Source organism: Oreochromis aureus, linkage group 22, assembly GCF_013358895.1.
Source record: "Oreochromis aureus strain Israel breed Guangdong linkage group 22, ZZ_aureus, whole genome shotgun sequence".
In the NCBI taxonomy this organism is placed as follows: Eukaryota; Metazoa; Chordata; class Actinopteri; order Cichliformes; family Cichlidae; genus Oreochromis; species Oreochromis aureus.
Genome location: NC_052962.1, coordinates 1013258 through 1037437, shown reverse-complemented (window position 1 = coordinate 1037437; position 24180 = coordinate 1013258). Strand labels below are relative to the sequence as shown.

At 42.7% G+C, this 24180-nt stretch overlaps 1 protein-coding gene across 1 annotated transcript in view; it reads left to right on the top strand.

Annotated features, from left to right (window-relative positions):
- Window positions 1-5320: 5320 nt before the first annotated feature.
- foxo6b (forkhead box O6 b) overlaps window positions 5321-24180 on the top strand; it is a 38694-nt gene continuing 19834 nt past the window's right edge. Inside the window, exon 1 of the mRNA XM_031727215.2 lies at window positions 5321-6525. Within this exon, the coding sequence (XP_031583075.2) occupies window positions 6028-6525 (498 nt within the window). The 5' untranslated portion in view covers window positions 5321-6027. The remainder of the gene's footprint in view (window positions 6526-24180) is intronic.

Genomic DNA, 24180 nt, shown 5'->3' with positions numbered 1-24180 from the left:
CCTTATTATGAGCACAGAGGGAAACATCCCAGCTTTCCTGATTGGAGCATCAGCAGCAGCCGCCGGTGTTACTCAACAGTTGAAAGCCTCAGGGTTTCCCAAGGCAGGGAGTGGCATCCCCTCTCCACTGGTGAACACATCAATAATCCTGCAGGTTGACTGACTGGCATGAAAATAAAGCAGGAAGACCAGTGGAGACGAGGCAATTAGTGTTCACTCTAAGGAGGATGGGTTTAAAAGGTGGGTGAATCATGTGGCCCAGCTGGCATGCAGGTTAGTGTTGCTCTCCAACGCATCCATCGGGGTATGAACGTGTGTGAATCTGACATAGATGAAGTGCTTTGATTGCTCAGGTACAGTTGAAACACTCTATATAAGAAACAGTTCATTCACTGTTTATCTTTATGAACTAATTTTCTCGATTTTCGTGTCATTTTAATGCACTGGTTTATAATGGCTTCCAGTACACACATGGAACAATGCCAGCTGTCTTAAGTATAGATGTATAAATGTAATTCTTATATGTGCTTTACCAGCACAGCTTAGAGAGCATTTAGGCTGATGTATAAACAAACACTACAACCAGGGGGAACCTGCTGATGTTTCAAACATGCCTTGCAGCAACTCCAAAGCTTTCCTGTCATGCAACGTAGGAAAACAATATAAAAACAAGACGTTGTGGTTTCTGTCTTTCACAACAGGTCTAAATACCTAAATGACAATGCAGGTCATGCCAGTGGTTGTGAAAATAACCTGTATGTGCAGATATATATCCACAGACAAAGCCCTGGTGCTCTGAAGCACCGAGGCTTTTGGCCTCCTGGTACGTGTCCTTTTTTGCAAGGCAGTTTTTTTATTTGATAATTTTATGTTGTCATTTTAATTTTGGCCCATGGCATGAATTCCCAATTAGAAGCATTTAATGCCCAACAGTTCAAAGTCAGAGGAGTCTTCCCGGCACCTCACTGACTTTCTTTGTCCTCACAGCCACCGTCAGGAGCAGCACCTGATCAGATTTTATTGGCACACAGCTGCTTTCATACGTGCTACTGTTATCAAAATAAAACATGCCAGTCGAACATAAGCGGCCATTAGTTTGTAAAAAGAGAAGCTAGTTTGGTTTAAACTGTTCAAGAGAACAAAAAGAATTACACGATGATTTCATTTTATTTATACAGCACCAAATCACAGCAACAGTCACCTCAGGGCGCTTTGTATTGTAAGGTCGACCCTACATATATATACATATAGAGTGAGTATGGTGTAACATGATTATGGTTTTACTTTCAGGTAGTGAAGGTAAAAGTAGCAGTGTCAGTGCACGTTTTTGGGTTCCTTAACTTTAAAACTTAAATCTTAGTCATAAAATGAGCAACAAGCTTTTTACAAACTGACCTGATTTCATTTCAACATGAAAAATTCTGAATTCTGATCTTTGTTCACTCAACGTTTCACACCAGCTCCAAAGAGTATTTTATACAAAGTCACACGTGTTTGTTACTTTGGCAACAAAAAGATGTTTCTTTTAAAACATCTGAAGAAACAAGTTTGGACATTTTTCTGTTGAAAAACACACCTAATAAAAATTATGGTGTGTTTGAACTGGGATTTGGATAAACGTTGGTCGTCTGTGGTAGGTAAAGCACAACGCTCCATTCTAACTGGCTTCAGCACCCATGTGGAGCACAACGCTTTAATGCACCGGATAATCTTCAGTGTCATTTTAAAAAAGCCAACATGAACTTTTATCCAAATTATGCTCGTGTCCCGAGTGTCATACACCACTCTTTCTGTACAGCCATCCAACAAATATGTGAAAATCAACAGGATCTCTTAAACACCAGCACGGCCTTATTATGCAGATTTTCACTGAGACAGCACAGCAGCATCTGACACCCTGGGAACGAGCACACCTCATATCTGACAGTGTTGGAGCGTTGCTTTAAATGAGAGCGATGTCTGCCATCCTAGAACGTGGACGAGAAACGTTTGGTTTGGTAGGTCGTTTGCCTTTCATTACACCCATTCATTTGGGATCAGTGGACTCTGAGATCAATAAGAATGGGCAGTGTGAGGGAAGTGATAGAGACAGTCAATATGCATATCATGAATATTAGATGGTGAGAAAACAGAAGGATAATGGATAAAAATGAATCTGTACAATCGGTTAATCTGACAAATAACTGCTGGAAACGAAACAATGACATAAAATGTGTTTGCTGGACGAGCTGAGTGTTTACCCTCTACTTATAGTCTCTTCATGTTTCCCACAAGCTGCTACAGCGTCTTTGACAAATCCACTCCCCTGTCTGCCTTCACGTTGCGTCCGGCCGTGTGACTCATGTTTCTCGTGTTTACATTGTGGCAGTACATCACCTAGCTGTGATGACGAGGACTTTGCCATAAGCCACAGCAGACCACACTATATCCACCCTGCTGGCACCGCTTCAGTGTTTTCATTCCATATGATGGGAGTCACACCGCATTCCTGTTACAACTTCTCTGTGGCACATAAAAATCTCCTCGGAAAACCGCAGAGCCATGTGTTTTGAATTTTCTCTTTGTTCCCATTTACAGCATCTCGCTCGCTCTCATTTTTCCTTTACTCTCTCACACACAAACACTGATCGCTGGCTCTCTTTCTGTTGATAGGTCCATTTAGTTCTCGTGAAAGCATTCCATTTATGTGCATTTGAGGTTTATGGTTGTCACTGACAACCAGCTGACAGAGAGTGGCAGCCTCTATCAGCGTTGGGGGTTTCCAAAGGAGCTTACGAGACACAGAGCGGCCATTGATGGGGCGAGCTTTATGGACTCTGAGGCACCCAGAGACAGTAGTGTGTGAGAAACACACTGAGGAGACTTGGAAGCGTCCTCCTTTGGCCCTCACAAGCCTAAATTACAACACTGTGATCATCTGGACTTTGTCAACAAGAAGAATTTGCTCCTCTGTTGACTCTCTCATTGGATTTTCAGTCTACTTTTAGACTGATATATGAGGACGAGGATGGCTTAAATGCTCTGATGAAACCAGGTGGCTGTAGCGTGCTACTATGAAGGAAAATACAAAGTTAAAAAAGGAACAAATGTAATCAAATAGAAATGAGACAAAAAGCTGCTTTAAAGCAGGAACGCTGCTCGGTAACCATTTCAGGAACGTTGACTTTAATCAGAACCAAAGCACCGAGGTTTCAGTGTCGTTCCTTCGCTCTTCTTCTGCTCAGTCACTCACATCCACAGCGCTCTCCTGTGTTAAAATCCAGTGTTTCACCCACCTCGACCTTGCTTTACAGTAAAACTACACTCAGTGCTTTTCTTTATTTTAATCCTCTCGTGACATAGAAATTGTATCGCCTTTGCCACAATGAAAGATCTTCAGATTCCACCTTTCATTGAAGGAGATGAGGAGCACAGCAAACTGTGAGGAAATGCAGGTGATGGATCCACACACAGTGCATTAGAACAGCTCTTACTGTGTGTTTGAGGTTAACAGGTAATAAAATAACAGCTCACAGTTACATCTTAAGATTCTTGCACTGTTGTATGTGATAAATGTAACTCAGTAGAAAATACAATGAAATTAAAATGCAAAGTGTTCCAGCATCCCACAGAGCAGTAGTCAGGGTTTTTTGTGTGTACAGTCACTTGCAGTGCCCAAAAAAACATAGACAGACCAAGAGTAACGCGCTTGGTTACGTTGGTGCTAATGTTGGTCCTATAGACAGCATGAACGTTTCCGGGTCTGAGACCTAAAGCAAAGGTCCGGCTCCAGAAAGACTCCTAATCCTACAGACGTCTATGGCAGAATGACCCTCTGCCAGGACCTCTGGGACTGGGTGGGTTCCTCTGTTGCTCATCATATTCTGGTCTCAAACCCTCCTGATCTCAAAGCTTTAAGATGACAGCAAAATATCTACATCATCTTTATGCCGTCTGTGGTTGGACTTTAGCTCAGCTGCTGCCGTGTTGAAGACTGAATAAATAACTTCTTTGTAGTGACTTGAAAACAAGTGCAGCCACTGTCTGTACTATTGTTTTTGGATATTTCATGTTTCATCTGCTTCTTCCTCGCTGTGGTGATCTCCACTGTCATTCCTTCTTCTGTTCAAATTAACTCCGCCCCCCGCCATGACTTTTTCAAATACCTGCACTTAGTGTCAGTATTGCTACTGTGCAGCATGCTTTGACTTTTTGAGGCCTGGCTGCGTGTACATCTCTGTAGGCTGTATTCCCACAGCCCCTCTGTGACCTGTGCAAACTGATGGCAAAGCCAAAAGTCCCAGACTGAGATAATGGGACAGATTCGTCTTTTCTTACGTTCACACTGGGAGGAGCTACGATGGGAGGAAAGTATGCAAATAAAGAAAGCAGATATGTTAGCGTAATGAAACGCACATACTACACAACCTTTGCTGCTTCTATAATTACTGCAGGGATTTAATTACTGAACACTAACCTTGGTGTTTAATCTTTTTCTGCATTATGTTCTATTATTTTATTAACAAACATAGACTGATAACAATCTTTTAACTATAACCAATCAACACTAATCACACAATAACAAGATGGCCACAATCTTTCTTGTAGCCACATTTAAAAAAGAATATCAGGGTTGTGTGTTTTTGTCAGTAAAAGATGAACATCAGCCGTGTTTTACAAGGTGAACGCAGTATTTTATCTTCAGTTCAGACTGTTTAAACTGGACCAGTTCATAACATTTACACCCAGGAATGCATCCTTGGGGTGTTGGTTTCATACAGATACTTCACTGAATTAAACTACAAAAATAATAATGCAAAACAAATAGAAGAAAATAATACTTCTACGAATGATTTCAGTTCTAGTTTGTGTTCTCCTGGTAAATTATTAGTTTTTCTTTTCTAATAAGAGGCAGTCAGACTGTCAAACATTAACCTGGCAGAAGTTTCTCGACAGGCTTGTCAGGAAAATGAAGTTCTATTTTTTCTTTAATTAGGAAAAAATGTGACTATTTTAAAATACAGGTCTATAAATGAATTTGTCTGCTGTATAGAAAGGGTTGCTTTAGTGTATTGTCGGGAATTTCACCACACACACACACACACACACACACACACACACACACACACACACACACACACACACACACACACACACACACACACACACACTCCTCCCTCTCTGGAAACCTGTTCTAGAGGGAGTGACTTGATCCAGGCGGCGTCCAATTATATGGAAGCAGCACTTATTCCACTTTATTCCAGGCTACAGTTGAGTGGCTTGGAGCCTTCAGAGACACACAGACTTGTAGCATAAAGGCAGAGCAACAGACAGAGAGACGGTACCCATGTGACATGTGCACGGAAAGCTGAAGACAAAGGTAGAAATCTCTACCACACCGAGTCAGGTTGCGCGGAGAGGAGACAGAGGATGCTCCCAAACAAACCCACGAGAGGCTTCTTTTTTTCCCTCATCTGGAAATTTACGGCTTCACATGAATGATTCATGAGAGCCTGTTTTGATTTCTAAAGGAGTAAATAGGCTATGTTTCACTGGCCAATCTGCCAAAACGCGCCAGCAGAGCTGGGATCCGAGCCTGGAGAAAAATCTGAAGTCAATTAATTTGGGGGGAGTTTGATAAGAATTCTGGACCTCGTCTGTCAAGGATCAACTGTTGCTGCAGCCGGAGCGCGAACAGAGACATTCTCCAAGTGTGTCTGGCTTTTTTACTGGATGTTTGACCGTCACTTGGTTGTGCATGCAGCCACACAGCCAGTGTTGTTCAATTAACATGGAAGAGAGACTGATACTGCTTTTGATGCCTTGGATACACCTTCATCTGTCCTGATGTGATGCCACATTGTTGCGCTGAGGAGAATGATAATATGCCACACAGCTGCTGATAATCCCTGTGTGTGAAACTGTACAAATACATCTTTTTACCCCGTTTGGACAGTTTGGGCATTTTCACTCACTGTCACGTCAACATTGACACGCGTTTTGTTACTGTGACCTTGCCCGGTTTTGACATCTATTCAGCGGGAGATCATGCTGATGATGATGGAGAACAGCGGCGTGGATGCGCATCAGGTTGACATCGATTCGGAATTTGAGCCCCACGCTCGGCCGCCGTCGTGCACCTGGCCGCTGCCGTGTCCGGAAGACTTCCCCGGGGGAGAGGAGGCGAGCCGAGGTCTGGCCCTGGCGGCGGTCAAAGTGGAGCAGTACAACGTCCCGGCGTGCCGGGGCGAGAGGAAAGGCGGCGCGCCGGCCGAGATCAAGCATCCGGCCGGCGCCCCGGCCCCGGTCGTGGCCGCTCCCGCCTGCATGTCCGGGGCTGCCCTCGACGTGGCCGGCCAGCTACGCAAAGCCAAGTCCTCCCGACGGAACGCGTGGGGAAACCTGTCGTATGCAGATCTCATCACCCGTGCCATCGAGAGCGCCCCGGAGAAGAGGCTCACCCTGTCCCAGATATACGACTGGATGGTTCGCTTTGTTCCTTATTTTAAGGATAAAGGCGACAGCAACAGTTCAGCCGGGTGGAAGGTAGGCCACATGAAAGAATGTTCTGACACCACACAGCAACGGTTTGAGTGCAACACTAGCCTACACTATGTTTAGCCTCAAGCTGTGTCTGCAGCACACCCCCTTTCCTGCATATCTCAAAGCCACATAATTGACCCTTGGTTCCAGCAATTTATGTCAGTGGCGTGTCCTCGTGTCACTCCACAGTACAGTGTGTGAGCAGGGGCAATGAGCGTGGCTGGATAAGGGTTCACTGGGTTCATTGCATTCAGGAATTCCAGCGTGTGCAAACAGGAGAAGCCAGACGGAGCCCAAACTCCCCTCTTCACGGTTCCTCCTGGGTAGGCGAGCCGTGACGCATTCGCGCCCGTAAGCTTGTATTTCCCCACGATGTCGGGTCACATCGGGGACATAGTGAGCCTCCTGTCCGATTTCCGTTACCTATGCAGTCGGTTGCGTGACGGGGATAAACCCTTTGGAGCCACCCCGCCCCCTACTATCCATTGCGCGCACGCCGAGTTACGCACAGGCTGTGGGAAAGCATGGCACAAGGCGAGGGGCTTAAAGGGTAATAACAAGAGATGATGACAGTGGGTGTCACAGCAAACAGATGTAACTACAGATTATCATTCAAATTAATACGAGGGTAATCTCATAGACTGCTAGCTGTAATCTACTTAAGGTTATCACCTATTCTGTGTTAGGATTACTAGTCCTTTGTTTCCACGCCTCACACTGTGGCTTTTTCCTTCGTACTGTGTGACAGAGTTGAGTGTCATTCTGTTTCTTGTATTTATAAACCAACAGGAGACTGTCAATAAACCATCAAAGTGGGCTTCAAGTTATATTAAACACAAAAGTAACGGAACTGCATTAAATAACAAGAACATTTGTATCATTCCAGACCTGATTTGCTCTGTCTCCACTTGTGTTTTATGGTCTCAGTGGGAGTTTCCTCAGTGGGATGCAAGGGTCAGTGCAGCAATTAATGAGCGTTTTAAAAAGTGAAAGACACTGTTAACTGTAACAGAACACGGACGAAGCCCCAGGTTCTCCCATCTTGTTAAAACAGGTTCACAGGCGCTGTGAAAACACACGATGTATTTATTAAACAGGATGACAGTCTTAAAGGTGCATTTAGTATTTCGGCTCCACAGAAAGACTGGGGACTCACTATATCTATCTATCTATCTATCTATCTATCTATCTATCTATCTATCTATCTATCTATCTATCTATCTATCTATCTATCTATCTATCTATCTATCTATCTATCTATCTATCTATCTATCTATCTATCTATCTATCTATCTGTACAGAGAGAGTAAGAGAGAGGGGAAGTTTAGTTTTTAAATCAAAGAGTTCATAATTAAAGCTACAGAGGATGAGATGTACAGACTTTCTTCTGTCATCGTTATGGCTCCAACTGAAAACATCTGTACTGTGTACACGCTGACTTTACTGTTACAAAATTCTGATGACATCACTATGACATCATCAGAATGATTTCTTTATAAACTTTAAAGCCCCCTCAGAGCTGCATTAATATTATACCACTGAAAAAATGATCCTTATAACAGTCAATTGTCAGTATTGTTTATAAGAGGTGGAGGAGAAATTTGGATGCTTTTTAAAGCAGCGGTTTGTTGCCATGGTGTTTTTGCTTTAGTGGGTCACCCAGGGGATACTGTATCGAGCATGCAGAAGAAGAGGAAACAGGGTCATAGTGGGATTAATCTGTGTGTGACACTTATCCTGCCACTTTATCCTATTCTTACAGTGTTTTTGTGAGCATCTTTCTTTTTATTTGTCTTACACTTTCCTCCAAGCTTCAACTCTATACCAGCTGAAAACTGAACATAACCGGGTTGCAGATTAATCCATGTAAAAACGTGAAAGAACGAAAACAAAGAAACGTAAACCAATGAAAAACAAAACTGGCTGTAATGACAGGGTTTAATTCCCTGGGTCTTGTTTTCGTTGCTGACTGGGGGATGCTCCGCATGATTCCTGGCTGACCTCCACTGAAGCTTTGTTTGGAGGTTTTGATTGGCCGGTGTGGCAAGATAGGTGATTGGTGCAGAGAGGGTCCTGTGTGAAAACAACAACTTGATTCAATCACAATAAGTCTCATCAACAAAAGACAGTAAGAGAGAGACATGCACACTGCTTCAATGAAATTTATAACACAGTGTGTATTATAGGTATGTAATACATAAAAACGTATGCAGGCACTGACATTTCAGTAGAATATGTGTACACCCTCACACTGAGGGCTTGGGGCTTGGGAGTATATGACTAGCTGGATGAATGGGATGAGTGGGAAGGAAATAAGATCCAATCAAAGTCTCGCTACTAAAAGAAGTCTTTAAGAGCTGTTGTGTAATCGCGTCTGAGAGCTGCTGCTCAGTCCTGCCACTGGGCTGTGTCTCCATAACTAGGCCAGCAGCTTCCCGTGCACCCTTCAGACAAACACTGTTGAGGTGTCACTCACTCGTTTAAGTGTGAAGTGCTAAGGCCACAGCAGCCAATCAGATGCTGTCACACACTGCTTGTCTCCAATGATACGTATGTGGATTTCTTTGATTGTTGTCACACACACACACAGCAGCAGGGTTGCATTGCTGACTATGTATGGATTTCTCTGACTGTGGCTCAGTAATTGTGGTCAAGTGTTTCAGCCATGTTTGTTATTGGCTCTGAGGTGGGAGGCTGTGTTTGGCTGTATGAAGTGAGTTCAGTTCTGTGGGTGGTTTCGGTGCTGCTGGTGGTGACGGGGGGGGGGCGGTGTTCTCTCTCTCTCTCACACACACACACACACACACACACACACACACACACACACACACACACACACACACACACACACACACACTGTTATGTTCATTTCACAAGTGGCTCTGCGTGGGAATGGATGTGCTGAGCTGTGGCCTGTCTGCAGGCTGTACTGCACACAGATTGGGCAGCAGGCAGGCAGGTAGGCAGCAATGATCTGACTCTACCTGAAGGCTTTACGAAGAAGCATGTTAGAGGTTCATTGTGGGTGTATGCCTGTGGTTATCAGACTGCGATAAAATGACATGAACACAAGACAAGTAGCAATTTATTAAGCATTAATTCTTGTTTTCTGTCTCTCATGAGAGATTGGCCCTTTTTTATAGTGTTTCTTTCCGTTGGTATATTCAGCACCAGAACAACCGTAGAGTTTCATTAGTGAATTCAGTTTAGGGGAGGCATATTTTCCCAGCAATCTACACATGAATGCAGATCAAACATGTGTTTAGAACAGATCTGAACCTGATGAGACACATTTTAAAAATCCTATCAAAGTTTCACCAAAGTGAAGCAGGTTGCACAGAATAACTAGTACTAGGACTAGTTATTTGAAATGAAGTGCAGTTATATTTATGTTTTTCGTGTTAGAACAAGCTCCAGGTCTTCTGGATTAAAACAAACATCTGTTGACCTGAGTGTAGATAGTCTATAAATCTTTGGAGTAGCTCTGCTAAACACCTGACGTGATGTAGGGGAAGCGTCAGGTTTGTTTAATATCCGGTGTGGTTGAGCACGGGTTGTGTTTCCAGTGTTATGGTCGGGTAGAACAGTACGATGCTGAGGACAGTAACTAGTATGTAAATATATCTGAAATGAGCTTTTACAGCTCAATTTGGAATCTGTTTCAGTTTAAGCTCCTCAGCTCGTATCTTTCAGTCTTTGATGACAATTGCAGATTATGTATCGGAATTTGAGGAGCGGGACCACGCCTCCAAACACGCTGCTTCATCTATATAGGTTCCCCCAGTTCTGCAAGCTGTTCATTCTCGTTTACATGCCCCACCCTCCCTCCCTCCTTGTTTTCACTCCTCCTTGTCACTAGGGACGATTCCACCTTTACTAAAGGTGGAATCGTATCGTTTGGCTCTCTTTATTTGCATATGAACAGAATATATATATTTAAAAAAACAAATTCCAGCCCATGCTGTCAACACCAAAGTAAAATCTTTTCAGTAGTGCTAAAAATAAACACAGTGTTTGATAAAATGAGGCAAACCTGGATTGCTTTAGACTGTACAGGTGTAACTAATAAAGTAGCTCACGATCGTGTCTCTGTCCATACGCAGCATCCTGTCTGAAAGCACGTAGACAAGAGGGTCATTAAGCAAGGATGAATTTTACGGCTCATTCGAGTGACCTTCCAGTAACACAGATCAAACTGAAAAACTTTAACATGGTGACATATAAGAGAACTCACAATAAAAGTATTGATGATGATGTTTTAACTCCTACAGAGAAGAAAAGAAAGCACATTGCATCCATCGAATCTTTCCTCTGGGCTGCATTTCCACCTGCTGGAAATCAGTTTTAATCCAAAATGATGTCCACCTTAAAACAATCAAACTGACTTTAGATTAGCTTATCTTCTGTGTCCCTGATTACAGACAGCAAAAGTGAATCTTTATCATTAATATGCATCATAAAGCACTTGCTGTATTACTGCCCGGGCTGAGGAACGTCACCGTGTTCTGCTGAGAATCCACTCGTGGGTGAGAGAGAAGGACAACAAGGTGACGAGATGAGAAAGAGAAAGCAGAAAAGAGAGAAGAACAAGGTATTATTTGTCTTGCCAATAAAGCCTTTTTTTGAACTGGATTCCATATTGAGTGGGAGAGGAAGAGAGAGGTGGAGAGAGAAGAGATAGAGCGAGTGCGTGAGTGGTGCTGATGGCCCCTGCTGCTGAGCACATTGATAGCAGCCTTAATGCCTGTGATGCTCCAGTGCCAGCCCAGACAGAGGGGAATTGGTTGGAGATGGTGAAACAAGCTTAGAGGGTTCCCCGTGCCAGCCGGCCTGGCGCTAGCTCAACAGAAAGCCCTCTGCACCACTACACAGTTATTGTTATTATCACAAAGGCACAGCAGAAGGAGAGGCAGCTCTGGAGTTGGCAGGCCTGGGGCTGGGTTAACTGGGGGCGGGGAACGAGAAGAGGAATTTGGAAGGCGAGGGGGGTTGGTGGTTGAGTCTGAGACTGTGGTAAACTCATCTGATCAGTCTTGTGAATGGAGAGAAAACAGTTGGGAAGAGCTGGTGAGGGCCTGAATGGGAAGGAGGCTGATTTTGGTCCAAGGGGATCAGTTGCCTTGTCAGTTTCTACAAAAGGCATCTGAGTAGATATCGCTTCAATCTGGAGAAGGGCTGGGATGTAAACAGGGGATGCACCAGCAGTGGAGGCGGGGTGTTCACTGCCTAAATGAGTCATAGTGGTTGGAATAGCACATAATATTCTTGCTCTCAGCCCTCACACTTCAATCAGCTGGAATAAATTGTTAACGAACTGTCTTCAGACAGAAATTCCAGAGAGAAAACAGAGTCCAGACACAGAACAGTCAGCGAGCAGGCGGATCTTGGGAATCGTGCCTGGTGGTGTCGTAAAATGCCGACCCAGTACACATTCCCTGTGTTGTCTACCAGACCTTCAAAATGTTCCAGTTTCTGGCTCAGATGATGAGCAGAGGCCTCGTCAGACAACAGCAGCGTGTAAAGTCGGGGCGTTACTAACAATACCTTAGAAGATTTCCCCAAGAGATTTTACTTACTTTAGCAACTTTCATCAACGCTACTGTGTTTTTGAAATGTGGTTATGTACCATCATCTGCTGCTGCAGGCAGCCATTGTTTTCAGTTCATGTGTTGTTACGATTGTTCTGACCTTTTTCACCTTCCTGCTGGTTTCCATTTGTTTAATGATATGAGAGTCAGTCATATAACTTACACGTGCACCTCATGCAAAACTTCTCTTGCACAATAGCAGTAAGGTTTAGCTTTGTAAAGCCGTTTGTTTCCAGTGTGTGATTGGGTGGATGACTGGATGTGTAAAGCGCTTTGGGGTCCTTAGGGACTAAGTAAAGCGCTATACAAATACAGACCATTTACCATTTGTTTCCATTTGTTATCAAGTGGTGATGACATACTTAATGCAGAACAGACATTTCAGGTCATCCCATAATTAAAATTCATAAATAAATAAATAATAATAATGATGATGATGGTGACTTGAGTCAATAAAAAAAAGTTATATGTGTTCATTAACACATCTTCATTTAAATAGATGTAAATGTTCCCTGAGTGTTACTAAGGAACGTGAGTGCCGGTGATTAAAGCTAAATAAATAACTTTAGATTGGAGAAGATCATTCATCTTCACATTTGTCATGTCTAGCACTCCAGACAGCCATTAATGTCTATGTATTATCATAAGGACAGCAGCTGTCTGGCTTGATGACCCGATACAAACATGGGTGCTTGGAAAATAAAGCACTGGTTTTTCAATAGCAGAGCAATGGCTGCCTGGGTGGCAGGAAAATCAGAGGAAAATTAAGAACAGGAAAGTGTTCCTCTTTAAATGTTTCTCTGTAAATGTTCCTCCTCCTGCACGAATCAAATGTTCAGATCCAGAAGGAGATCTGGAGCTGGATCAGTTTGGGACGTTTTCTTGCAAACATCGAGACAATGTGCCCGATTTACTAACACATGTGTGGGAAAAAAAATAGTTCCCACGCAGAACCACTGTCAGATTTATCGGATTTATCACGCATGTGTGCTGAATAATTTTGTTCTTTTGCGGCTGATGATAATTTAAGAGAGAAGGCTACAGTGTTGGAGGTCCACGGAGGAAACCAGGAGAGGGGCCACTTCCAAAGTGTTTGACTGATCATTTTAAATAAATAAATAAAAAGTCACCATGGCTCAAGGAAAAAAATCAGAATCACAGTTGATATGAAAAATGAGAACGAGACTACAAGAAAAGAAGAAAACAGGTGAAGGACAACAAAACAAAGAAACCCTCCTCATCCTCCAGCATCTGTCAGACAGTGGAGACCACACAGTAATTTTAATGAAAGATCAAATATTCAAGATAACACAAGAAATACAGGAATATATTTAGTATTAAATATAGTATTTGTTTTTATATTTTTACATGTTATTTAATTGTTTTGGTTTTTAAATTGTTTTATGATTCTGATTCTGGGCGCATGTCTCATGATGCTTAGGAAAGCTGTAAACAAGCACCAAAAAGCAATAATAAGAATAATTAGTAATAGAGTAATATTCATATTAAAGATGTATTTCAATTTTCAGCCAGGGCTTCATTTGGTCATCAGGACTTCAAACTTTTGGAATTTGTAATTTTCATACAAACCGATTAAGGCAAGAAAATGTTGGCAAACTGCTGATGTGTATCTGTGTATATGCACTGTTAGTAAACGGCGACCAATGTTGCTCCGTTTCTTAAAAAACAACATTTTTCTTTTTTGAAATGTTCAGGAAAGAGTGACGTGAAGAGCTTTATATTAAGATGCTAAAACACTCCCAGCCGTATGAACACGACAGGAAATTTCCAGCCAGTCGGGGAATTATCCCATAATGACGTTAAAAACTAAAACCAGTTTTAGGTTTACCATCATAGCGAAACATAATACAGGGTGCTAGTGTGCAGTCAGTCCATCAGTTCACAGCAGCATCAAACTGATTACGATCCCACTGGAATCACCGAGAAAACGTTCTAATGTAATCATGCATCTGAAATTGAACTAAATTTTAATGTGATTAATGAGAGAGTTGCCTCATAAAGTATTCACCCCAACCTTCTGCATATTGTACTCATTATACTATGCACCAATTTTAATAAATCATTATGCACTCAGTTTATAAGAGCTTTTGATGCCTCATAATGCCTTACGAGGACCACTCCAAGTAATGTGTTGCCCTTATTTTCTTTGCAAATGGGATTAGTTTGGAGTTCCTGCACATGCCGAAATGGATTTAATAGAGGTTTGTATGGATCTGAAGATTCTGTGTGTGTACATGTGTGCATCTGCTGTTGTTGTGGTGTGGCTGGGGCTGATGGGAGTCCAGGTCCAGGGGGTACAGCGCTAGTTAATAATTCAGATGAGGCTCATTATCAAGGCAGCACAGATCTCTCTCTGATTCCACCTTAATTGCAGGCAGGATGTGCCTCTCAGACACTCTCAAAGTCACTCCCCCTCCTGTCTGCAGTACCACACACTGATGCACGCACGCCGACAGACCTCCACTGGTTCCAGACCTCCCAGTTGCGGCAGGTCCCCTCAGTGGGATCAGACCTGGATCTCTGCGTAATCACATGAACGTACATTTGGAGATGAGCAGATAAGTCTCGCTCTCGCCTTTGTTCTGTCACAGAGCATCGACTCAGAGGCCGGTCGTGTTCTCCTGTTATGAGTCAGTTACATTTTTAATCAGATCTTCATGAAGGCTTTCTCCTGTTCGAGGGCTCGGCAAACTGAGATTGATGGGAGGTAATCAGTTGGGGGACAGCAGGCTTGTGATTAATGCTGCTGGAGAGTGAAGCTCTCAGCACCACACCGGAGAACTTGGATCACAGCGTCTCCACCACAAATTTCCAGAAGCGCTGAAGAGTGTCAGTTCTACCAGACGTTTGAATAAGAGACTGGAATCTCAACACATGTCAGTGGGGTCACATTTGGACTGGTTCTTATATACTCTATCTCTGAGTGCCTCATTCACCCATACGAGCACTTTTTTTCCTACATGAGCGTTTTACATTCATACCTCAATGGATGCAGCCGAGAGCAATTTGGGGTCAATATCCTGCCCAAGGATATTTGGCATGTAGACCAGAGCAGCCGGGGATCCAACCAGCAACCTTACCATTAGTAGATGGCCAGCTACAGCCACAGTGAGAAGTTGGGTATTGGGTTAGGGTAAGAGAATATGGATGTGTAGATCCCAGGTGGATGAGAAACCCTTCCCCTGTTGGTGGTTCCAATCGTCCCCATGTGAGTGAGACATGTTTGGTCTCTTCCATTATGACAGTGCTCACATCCACAGACTGAATGGGTTGGTGAGTATAAAATAATGTGAATTAAATACTGTGGCAGTCAACCTGTGGTGTCAGGTTCTGATTCTTGGACTCTGCTGCGGTCCCCCAGATAACCCACTACTTAAACCAAGTTCAGTCTAAGACCATCTTCCATAGGAGCCAGCTTTCTTTGGACTGGTTGCTGCTGCCACTGCCCGACCGTGCTGGAAACCAGAAGAGAAAATGTGCTCCTCCTATCAGTCCTACAGTTATCTGTATATTGTGTTCACATGACTGTACATATGTATTTGTGATTGTTTCTCATTTAACTATTATCATAGATTTCTCCTTTCCCTAACTACACAAAGAAAGGATGAAAAAAACTTGTTCTACATGTAAACTGGGTGTGTTGTATGGACCGGGCAGCAGAAGGCCCTTGTCTTGGCTTCTGCAACAGAACCTGGAGCATGAGGGCACTGCGCCTGTTTGCCGATGTGGAAGGAGCAAGTCAGGAGGACTTATGGGAAATCAGAAAACGGACAGTTAAAAAATGGCTGAAAATTCACAACGTTATAGTAATTACATTTAGCACAGAGCTCCCAGGTCCAAAACATAGCTGCACCGAAACACAGCATTGTATGTAGAGGTTCTGAAAACAAGCTAAAAAATCAAAATCCGCACTCATTACATGTTTATCGTTGGACACAGAAACTATAGGCTGGCCTTTAAATCTCAAAATGCAGAGCAACACATGCCCTTCTTAATAGGTGTACTGAGAGAAATAGGCTAAAACGCAGGCTGAATTAGAGAACGTATGCTGTCTGAAAATACTGAAATTATTGCAGTGATTCAAGTGTCTGTTTATGACACTTTTATAAAAGCTTGCAATAGTTAGCAGAATTATGAAAAGCATCTTGGCTAACTTTAAGCATGCCTACTATCCTCATAAGAAATGCACTCACTATTAGTTTGATCTGAACGTACAATCAACACAATACAGTGATGACACGTCGCTTACATGTAGTTGTTTTGACTCCTCAGCGTTGCTTTGACAAAGGAGGCAATGAAGTTACAGATCCATACAGTGGGGAACTTTAGTTTTCCATTTAAAACTGGATTAAACATTAATACACCCTAAATGTGTTTATTACTGTAACTGTTACTAATGCAAATCCAGCTTTTTTTTGGTTGTTGTTGGCTAAACCAGATGAAGTCGTTTCCCACACGTGTGTTTCCTGTTTTTAAAGTAGGGACAAACTGGCCGTGCAGCTTTTCAGGCTGGAGAAACTGGTGGACTGATCAAAGTCCCCTATCAAACCCGTCAGAGGTGACCAACCATTGGCTGTGAGTCATTTCTGGTCTTGGTTGGAAAAGAATTCCAAAATGAACGTCGTGCCGTCATCGGAGTAGTTCCCCACATCTACATACTTCTTGAATGTTGCATGAATGCCATTTTAGACTTTTGAAGAAGACGTGATAGACCTGAAAATAGTAACAATTTTTAAATCATTAAGGATCATCAGAGCCTTTTGTAACCATCCTCTGGTGTTGAAGGCTGTTTAGTTCAAAGATATATATTTAACTCTGAGCTAAAGTAGGTGAGAGACCAGTACAGCAATTCATCCAGCCACGTTTCTATCATGATTAAATAAAAGACTATAAGAATACTATTGTTTAAAAAAAAACCTAAAACAGTCTCTCCAAACTGCCACGGCCGGTGGAGTAGAGTGGTCTCTGGCACTGTAGGAACTCGGTTTAGGAAGGAGAAACACATTTGTACTGACGGATGATGAAAAGTCTGACATTTGTGAGGCAGATTCACGCCTGCAATAGTTACAGAACAGCAGAGTAAAAAGCTCCACTCTGTCATTTTACTGTACTATCACTCACCCGTGATAATTATTGTTCTCGGTGTAGTTTAGTCACAGCGAGGTGATGTTCACCATCAATCAACTCACTTCCATTTGCAGGCAATTGAATCCATTTTCATTAAAGATGTCTGTTATTGCACTTTGATCATAGCTGATAAAAGCCTGTTGAAAATTAAAGCCATTAGTGTCTTAAGAGCAGGATCATTTGCTGTGTTTTAACCAGAATTAATTGGCCATTGTCTTTGCAAAATGTCTGTTAGAACAGTTTCTGCTCTGGGGAAGGTGTCTGTGAACAATGTCAGGCGGAGCCGAGGTGGAGAAAAGAGCTAAATACCTGCTGTCAGCACAAAGATGGGTGGAAACCAGGACGTTTTCACTGCTGAATATTCATCAGTCCAATGACATATTTGGTCAAATTGCAATAAAAGCCTTTCAAATTTGAGGGGAATGTTGTTGTTATTTAGTGTCATATAAATAAAACTGAACTGAAGTGAAAAAATCTGGGGATGAGTGAGAAAAATCTATAATCTTGTCATTTTGTAAATTATTCTTCAAATATCATTAAATCATTAAACTGCTTAAAATCAAGGCTAAGCAGATTTACATTATGCTATGTGCAAAGTGTGTGTGTGTGCATGTGTGTGTGTGTGCGTGTGTGTGTGTGTGTGTGACGGCATGCTGGAGGCGGTCCAGGAGGCAGACAGAGGTTAGCAGCGTAAGACGGCCTCTCGGTGGATTTCTGTGTCAGTTTGATGAAAATAGGTCAGGTTTCCGAGCTCTGCATTTAGCATTCTGGTCATGTGATGGCTGACGCGGCACGTGATGACAGCTAGCCTCAGATGAACCCCGCACTCTCTCTGGCTCTGTTTTTCCCTCCTGGTTCCTCTCTGATCCAGACGCTCTCCCATCTTTCTCTGTCTCTGCTGTGGCTGCCGTCGCTTCAAGCTCATGTAAAGAAATTCAGATCTGCTGGCCAAAGATTAAAAGCCTGCTCTTTCAAAGACGCTGCACTCAAATCCACAGCAGACTCTGATACAATTTACCTGTTTAGGATGTAGTTTTGAGTATTTTTCTCTGCTTTCAACAGAAAAAACTGCTCTGCAAAGTTTCATGAACTGAGCCATGGCAGCAATAACAGGGTCTGCAGTATGTGTATGTTTATGTTATGTCATCTTTATGTATGATTACACAGGATGGGTATTCATCTCTCACTACTGCCATCTCAAAACAGCAAAATAAAAAGACACCTATAAGTTAGATCTGATAGATGCACAATTTGAAATACTCAAAAAAGTTAGTTAAAGGCCTTTAAATTAATTTCTTGTTACCAGAGAAGAGCTGTACTCTAGCCTTTAGCCCAAAGCTAATACCAGCTTGTGAACATGCTTCTGTGTGTTGCTAATACTAGTTTTTCTCTGCTAGCATCACAGCCATCTTTAAAGCTGAGAAAAACTATGTGTGCAATCTACCTTTTTTAATTTATTTTAGCGATCCGGTCTTTAAGTGATGACGTATGAACCCTGCTTCTGGGTCCAAACTACTCTGTGTTTATTAAGGCTGTTGTGTTTTTAACTTGTTTTGTATCTTGTTCTATTTAATCTCAACAAGCCCTAAAAACAGTCAGTGATCACTGTCAGCCTCTCTCCGTTTTTATTACCACTGTTCATCTTAAAGCTCAGTTTTTAAAACCTTACGATGTAACTACTGCCCAGCCCATGCAGCAGTATATTAATGACTAAGCTCACTGTGTTTATGCTATGCTAACATAGCTGTGTTGCTAGCAATCACATAGCACATCTTTATATAGCAGCTAGCCCAACTTCAGTAACCCTACAAACGTCACTGCTGTTTAGTTTTCTGTCTTCATTTATGTTGAAGTGATAGCAGAGCTGTACGTTTGAATGTGTCAGAAATCTCTCAGTCAGAACATGCTATATCATGCTTAGCTGGAAGCTAGCGAGCTAACTTCCTGCTAACTTCTAACTCTGTTAAACTTAATAAATTCTGTTTTCATGGATGCCTGGATGTTAAACTTAATTGTTACACCTGGTAAAGCAGCAACACTGATCATTTTATTAAAGATGAAAGAATTTAGACAGTTTGTAACTCTCAGTGATGCCGCAGTGTTCGTTTGACTTTGGGACCTGAAGCGGAGCTTGGACCTGGTAACGGCTAATGACGTCAGACATAAAGACTGGATGAATAGTGTGAATAATGTTTGTAGTACAGGAATAATCATTTGTAATGTTTGCACAGCTGGACACATGCTCACATCATTTCTTTTCTACAAAGCATCATCTTCCCACTATCTGAAGTCTTAATTCAGCTGCCTGATGAGCTGATTTTAGTGTCCAACAAGATGTAACGCTAAAGTTTGCGTTATGGGTGCAGTCGACGGACGATAAAAGGACAAAATGCAAAACTGGTGATATGTAGGAGAGCAGGGGATTAAAGGTTTTCCTTTTCACTTAACAGCAGAGGATAAATAATTACTGGTTAGATAAGATGATGGAAAATACAAACATTTAGACTTGCTGTCAGAGTTAGCAACAGGGTGTCACCAGGATGCTAGGTGTGGGTTAACACATCCCTGAGGTGATAGTGTATTTGTTAGCACCCTTCTATTTGATTAAGGATGTATCATAACCGATTTTCATTTTACATTGATGAGATCACACCAGCAGCTTTCATTTCCCATCTCTTTAGGATGCTGTTAATGGATAGCTAATGAGTCTGCTGAAATATGTCTGCACTAAACATCATACGTGTGTTTTTCAGGTGTCTTTAAAGCAGTCACTTTGTGGCAGGTTGTTTTATAGCCTCACTGACGACTTTGTGCTGTGTTGTTAATTGGCTGTGGTGTTGAATAAGGTTACATTAAAATGAGAGTGTGATGATAATACATTTACTATACTGCTAAAAAGCATCAAGAGTCACTGCTTGTTTATTACAAAGAATTAAATCTGTTTCAGGGAAGTTAAAGATTCACACAACACAACAGAAGATTATTGGGTCAAATTTTACAAAATGCTCACAATAGCTTGCAAGAAAACGTAACGTTATGGATTGATTAGCATCGTCTTAAATGCTGTCAATTTGCAGCTTTGCCCTGGAGATATTGACAGATGTGATGTCAGTTTAAGCTTTGAGTACTGGAGCTGATAGGTGGGCAGTTAGGGGATGGCGGTGTACTGATGCGGTTGCGTGACTGAGCAGTGCTCAGGTCTGTTTGTGTAATTCTTCCACGATGGATATTGAAGACGTAACACTGAGGCCTTCCCTCTCTGCGCTCTCTCTTCTCCATTTTCCTTTTCCTTCCCTTTCCCCTCTCTGTCTCTGCTAATGATCTGCTCCGCCTGTCGCTGCCTAGCTGACTGATGCCTACTGACAGCCCCACTCATGTGGAAATCTGCACGCCCTGCTCTCCTTCACACACACACACACACACACACACACACACACACACACACACACACACACACACACACACACAAACGAGCAATGAACTCCTGAACATCACAATGCTGCATATCTGCTGTGCATGTGTGACACACGTGCATATGCACGCCAACTTGAATAAGTGCTCACGGTGAGATCGATGGATCTACATTAACTAATCAAGCCCATTTGTTCAGTTACATGCCAGCAGATATACATGTAGAGCAGATGACAACACACAGACCACAGAGCATGTGTATGTTATCCACGGAGAGCCCCCCTCCCATACACAGTGCTTATTGTGCAGCTGACTTGCCATCCACGCCTTTTCAAATGATCTTATCCTTCTTTTGGCTGCTCTCTCTTTATGGGACATCACAGTGGATCATCTGCCTACATCCTATCCCAGCATCGTGTCCCGTCACACCAACCCTCTGCGTGTATTCCTTCACAACATCCTCTGAGGTCTTCCTCTGTTCCTCCTGCCTGCCAGTCTCATGTACAACATGCTTTGTCCATTGTATCCATTGTCCCTCCTCTGGAAATGTCTGGATCATCTCGACCTTGCAGACAGAGGTTAGCAGCATAAGACAGGTTCAGCTTTCCAAAAAACCCAACCTGTTGTAGTTGAACTTAAAGGATATAATTCACCCACTGTTGTCTTCTTCACAGAGCAGAGCAGCTACCTGAACTCTACTCCCACAGAAGTGCTATGTATTATTGCAGGGTCTACCTTACAGTATAAAGATAAGATAAGATAAGATGGCCTTTATTAGTCCCACAGGTGGGAAATTTGTTTTGTTACAGCAAAAGTGCAAAGTTATGTAGCAGAAATTAGAAAACACTGGAATGCAATAAAATAAAATAAAATACTATATACAATAGAATAAAATAGAAATACAAATACTATATACAACTGAGTAGGAAAATACAAAAACACAACTTCGTCAGAAGAAGAATTGCACATATAGCAGTCTTATTGCACATGTGTGGGTTTGTGTGTTTGATCAGCTGCAAAAGTCTTTATTGTGGAGTCTGACAGCAGTGGGGAGGAAAGACCTGCGAAATCTCTCCGTCCCACACCGTGGGTGCCGCAGTCTCCCACTGAAGGAGCTGCTCTGAGGTGGCTGTCGCTGTGATTTGGCACTGTGTGAATAACAGATCTCATTACCATCTTGTAAACTCTTACTCGTTCACACATCACCCCAGTACTCCCCACCCACTCTCCGTCACCTCTCTTGTGCACTTTCCATTGTTTTGCATGGTGACCCTACAGATTTTAACTCATTTACCTTCACTCTCTCTTCTTAGTCCAGTTAAATCACAGTTTCCTCAAGGTGCTGCAATAATTCAATAATACTTTTCCTGTCAGGTTCACCTTTCCACCCGACCTCACTGACGTTCTTCCCTCCTCTCTCCAGCACGTACCTTCACCTTTCCAGACTTCCACCTGCTTCCTGTTCTTACTGCAGATCACAACGTTAACTGCAAACCTCATGCTTCATGAAGACTACGTCATCTGTCTACCTTTCCATCACCATAGCTAACCAGAAGCAGCTCAGAGCTGATCCTTGATGTAATGGCACCCCCGCCTTCAACTGATCTGTCACTCCTAACATACACCTCACCACTGTCAGTTCAGGTCAATTAAACCTTTATAATAAATATTTTAATTCGTTTTTTTCAGATAAATTGTATTTTTAAAGCTCCAAATCACAACAACAGTCACTTCAAGGCACTTTATTTTATATGGCAAAGACCCCACAATAATACAGAGAAACCCCAACAATGAGCTGAGGGCCTGTGAGCAAGCATTTTTCAACTGTGGGGAGAAAGAACTTCCTTTTAACAGGAAGGAACCACCTGCAGAATCAGGTCAGCGAGGGGCGGGGCCATCTGCCACGACCAGTTTATCCTTGACTATCACACTTCCTTTGAGCACTTCCTTGTATTTCCTCATTCCACGACCAGGTCTCCCTCCCTCAGGATACACCAGAAAACTTCTTGGCAGTTTCTACAGGTGTCCTTTCCCAGTCATCTAGTAACTCTTCCCTGCCACCTACAGCCTGTTTCAGCACCATGTCTTTTTCCCCTTTTCCTCCTCCTGACGTCTCAAGTCAGACTACCATCTGACAGCTAGCTACACCACGCCTAGCTGCATCCCCTGTCTCCACCTTTCTGTCTCCTCTTCCAGATCAGACCTTCTGCCAAAGATGTAGTGAAACTATGTGCAACTTCCTCCACTCTTATTTGTTACCCTATGTTCCTCCCTCCTATGTATGCAGCGCAGCCATTTCCATCACCTGCACAATATTACGTGACATGGTAAGATTAGTAATTCCTTCAAGATTACACTTCCTAGTTTCTCCTCCCTCGTGGGAGAACAGCTTGACTCCACCCCTGATGCTCCTGGTCTTGCTTCCATTCCATCTGGTCTCCTCCTCACACGATATATCTACCTCCCTTACTCTCATCTCCACAAGCCTGCCTGCCTTCCTTATTGCCTCATCACTCTCCTCTTCCATTGTCTTTGGCCAATAGTAGCACAGTTTGCACAAGGCGGTCGTTGTTACCCTGACTGACCTCATATGTAAATCTTATTCTTTATCCTCCACATGTTTGGCTTGTCCAGAATGTTATGTGATGCAGTCCTCCCAGTTTACCCAGTCTTGGACTGGCACCAGTAGTACAGTGGGTTCTCGCCTCCCTTTGGCTGTTTTTATGTAGTTTTCATGTTTTTTATTTTGTATTTTGATGTGAATTGAATTCTGCTGAAGCCATCTGCCACGACCGACTGACTGAATTATACTGAATGGAAAGCAGCACATTTCAGTGGAATTCCCACAGTATTACACTTTTATCTCCCCTGGGGACAAAAGTTTATAAAATAATATAAATAATGTGATATTATAAGTAGAGATGGGAACACTTCTGTTATGTTAGACACAAGGTGAAGGTTTGACGTGGTAAGCTTCTCAGCAGCTGCGTTAGTCGTGGTTCAAGAGTTCATGTTCAGGATGTGAGCTGCTGTTTTAGCACAGGAGGAAATTATTGCTAAACAATAAATTATCAGCTGTGCTTGTATTAGTGCTGAAATAGTTCATGCATCAGAAAATGACCACAGCTTCTCAGATATGGAGGAGCAACCCCAGAGCCATATACAAGCTGCTCACCCCAGTGCTGCTCTCAGCAGCGGCTTCTTGTTGACCAAGACTACAGCAAGTGGGTCGCCTCCTATACAAGCTCAGTCAGTAGGCCCAACACAAAGAGACAGACAACAACACACACTCAGAGCCACAGTCTGCGCACTGATTCAGGACAAACATGCACACCTGATACAGAAAGGCTCCGGCTGAACAGCACCTTTAAAACCTTCTGTTCCTTCAGACAGCAATATGAACAGCTGGTTAATACTCGGAGTAAATGTGTAACTTTTCACTTTGTCAATTTTAATAATTGATTATAATTAATTTATCAATTAAATCAAACTCAGCTTAAGAGAGGTGAAG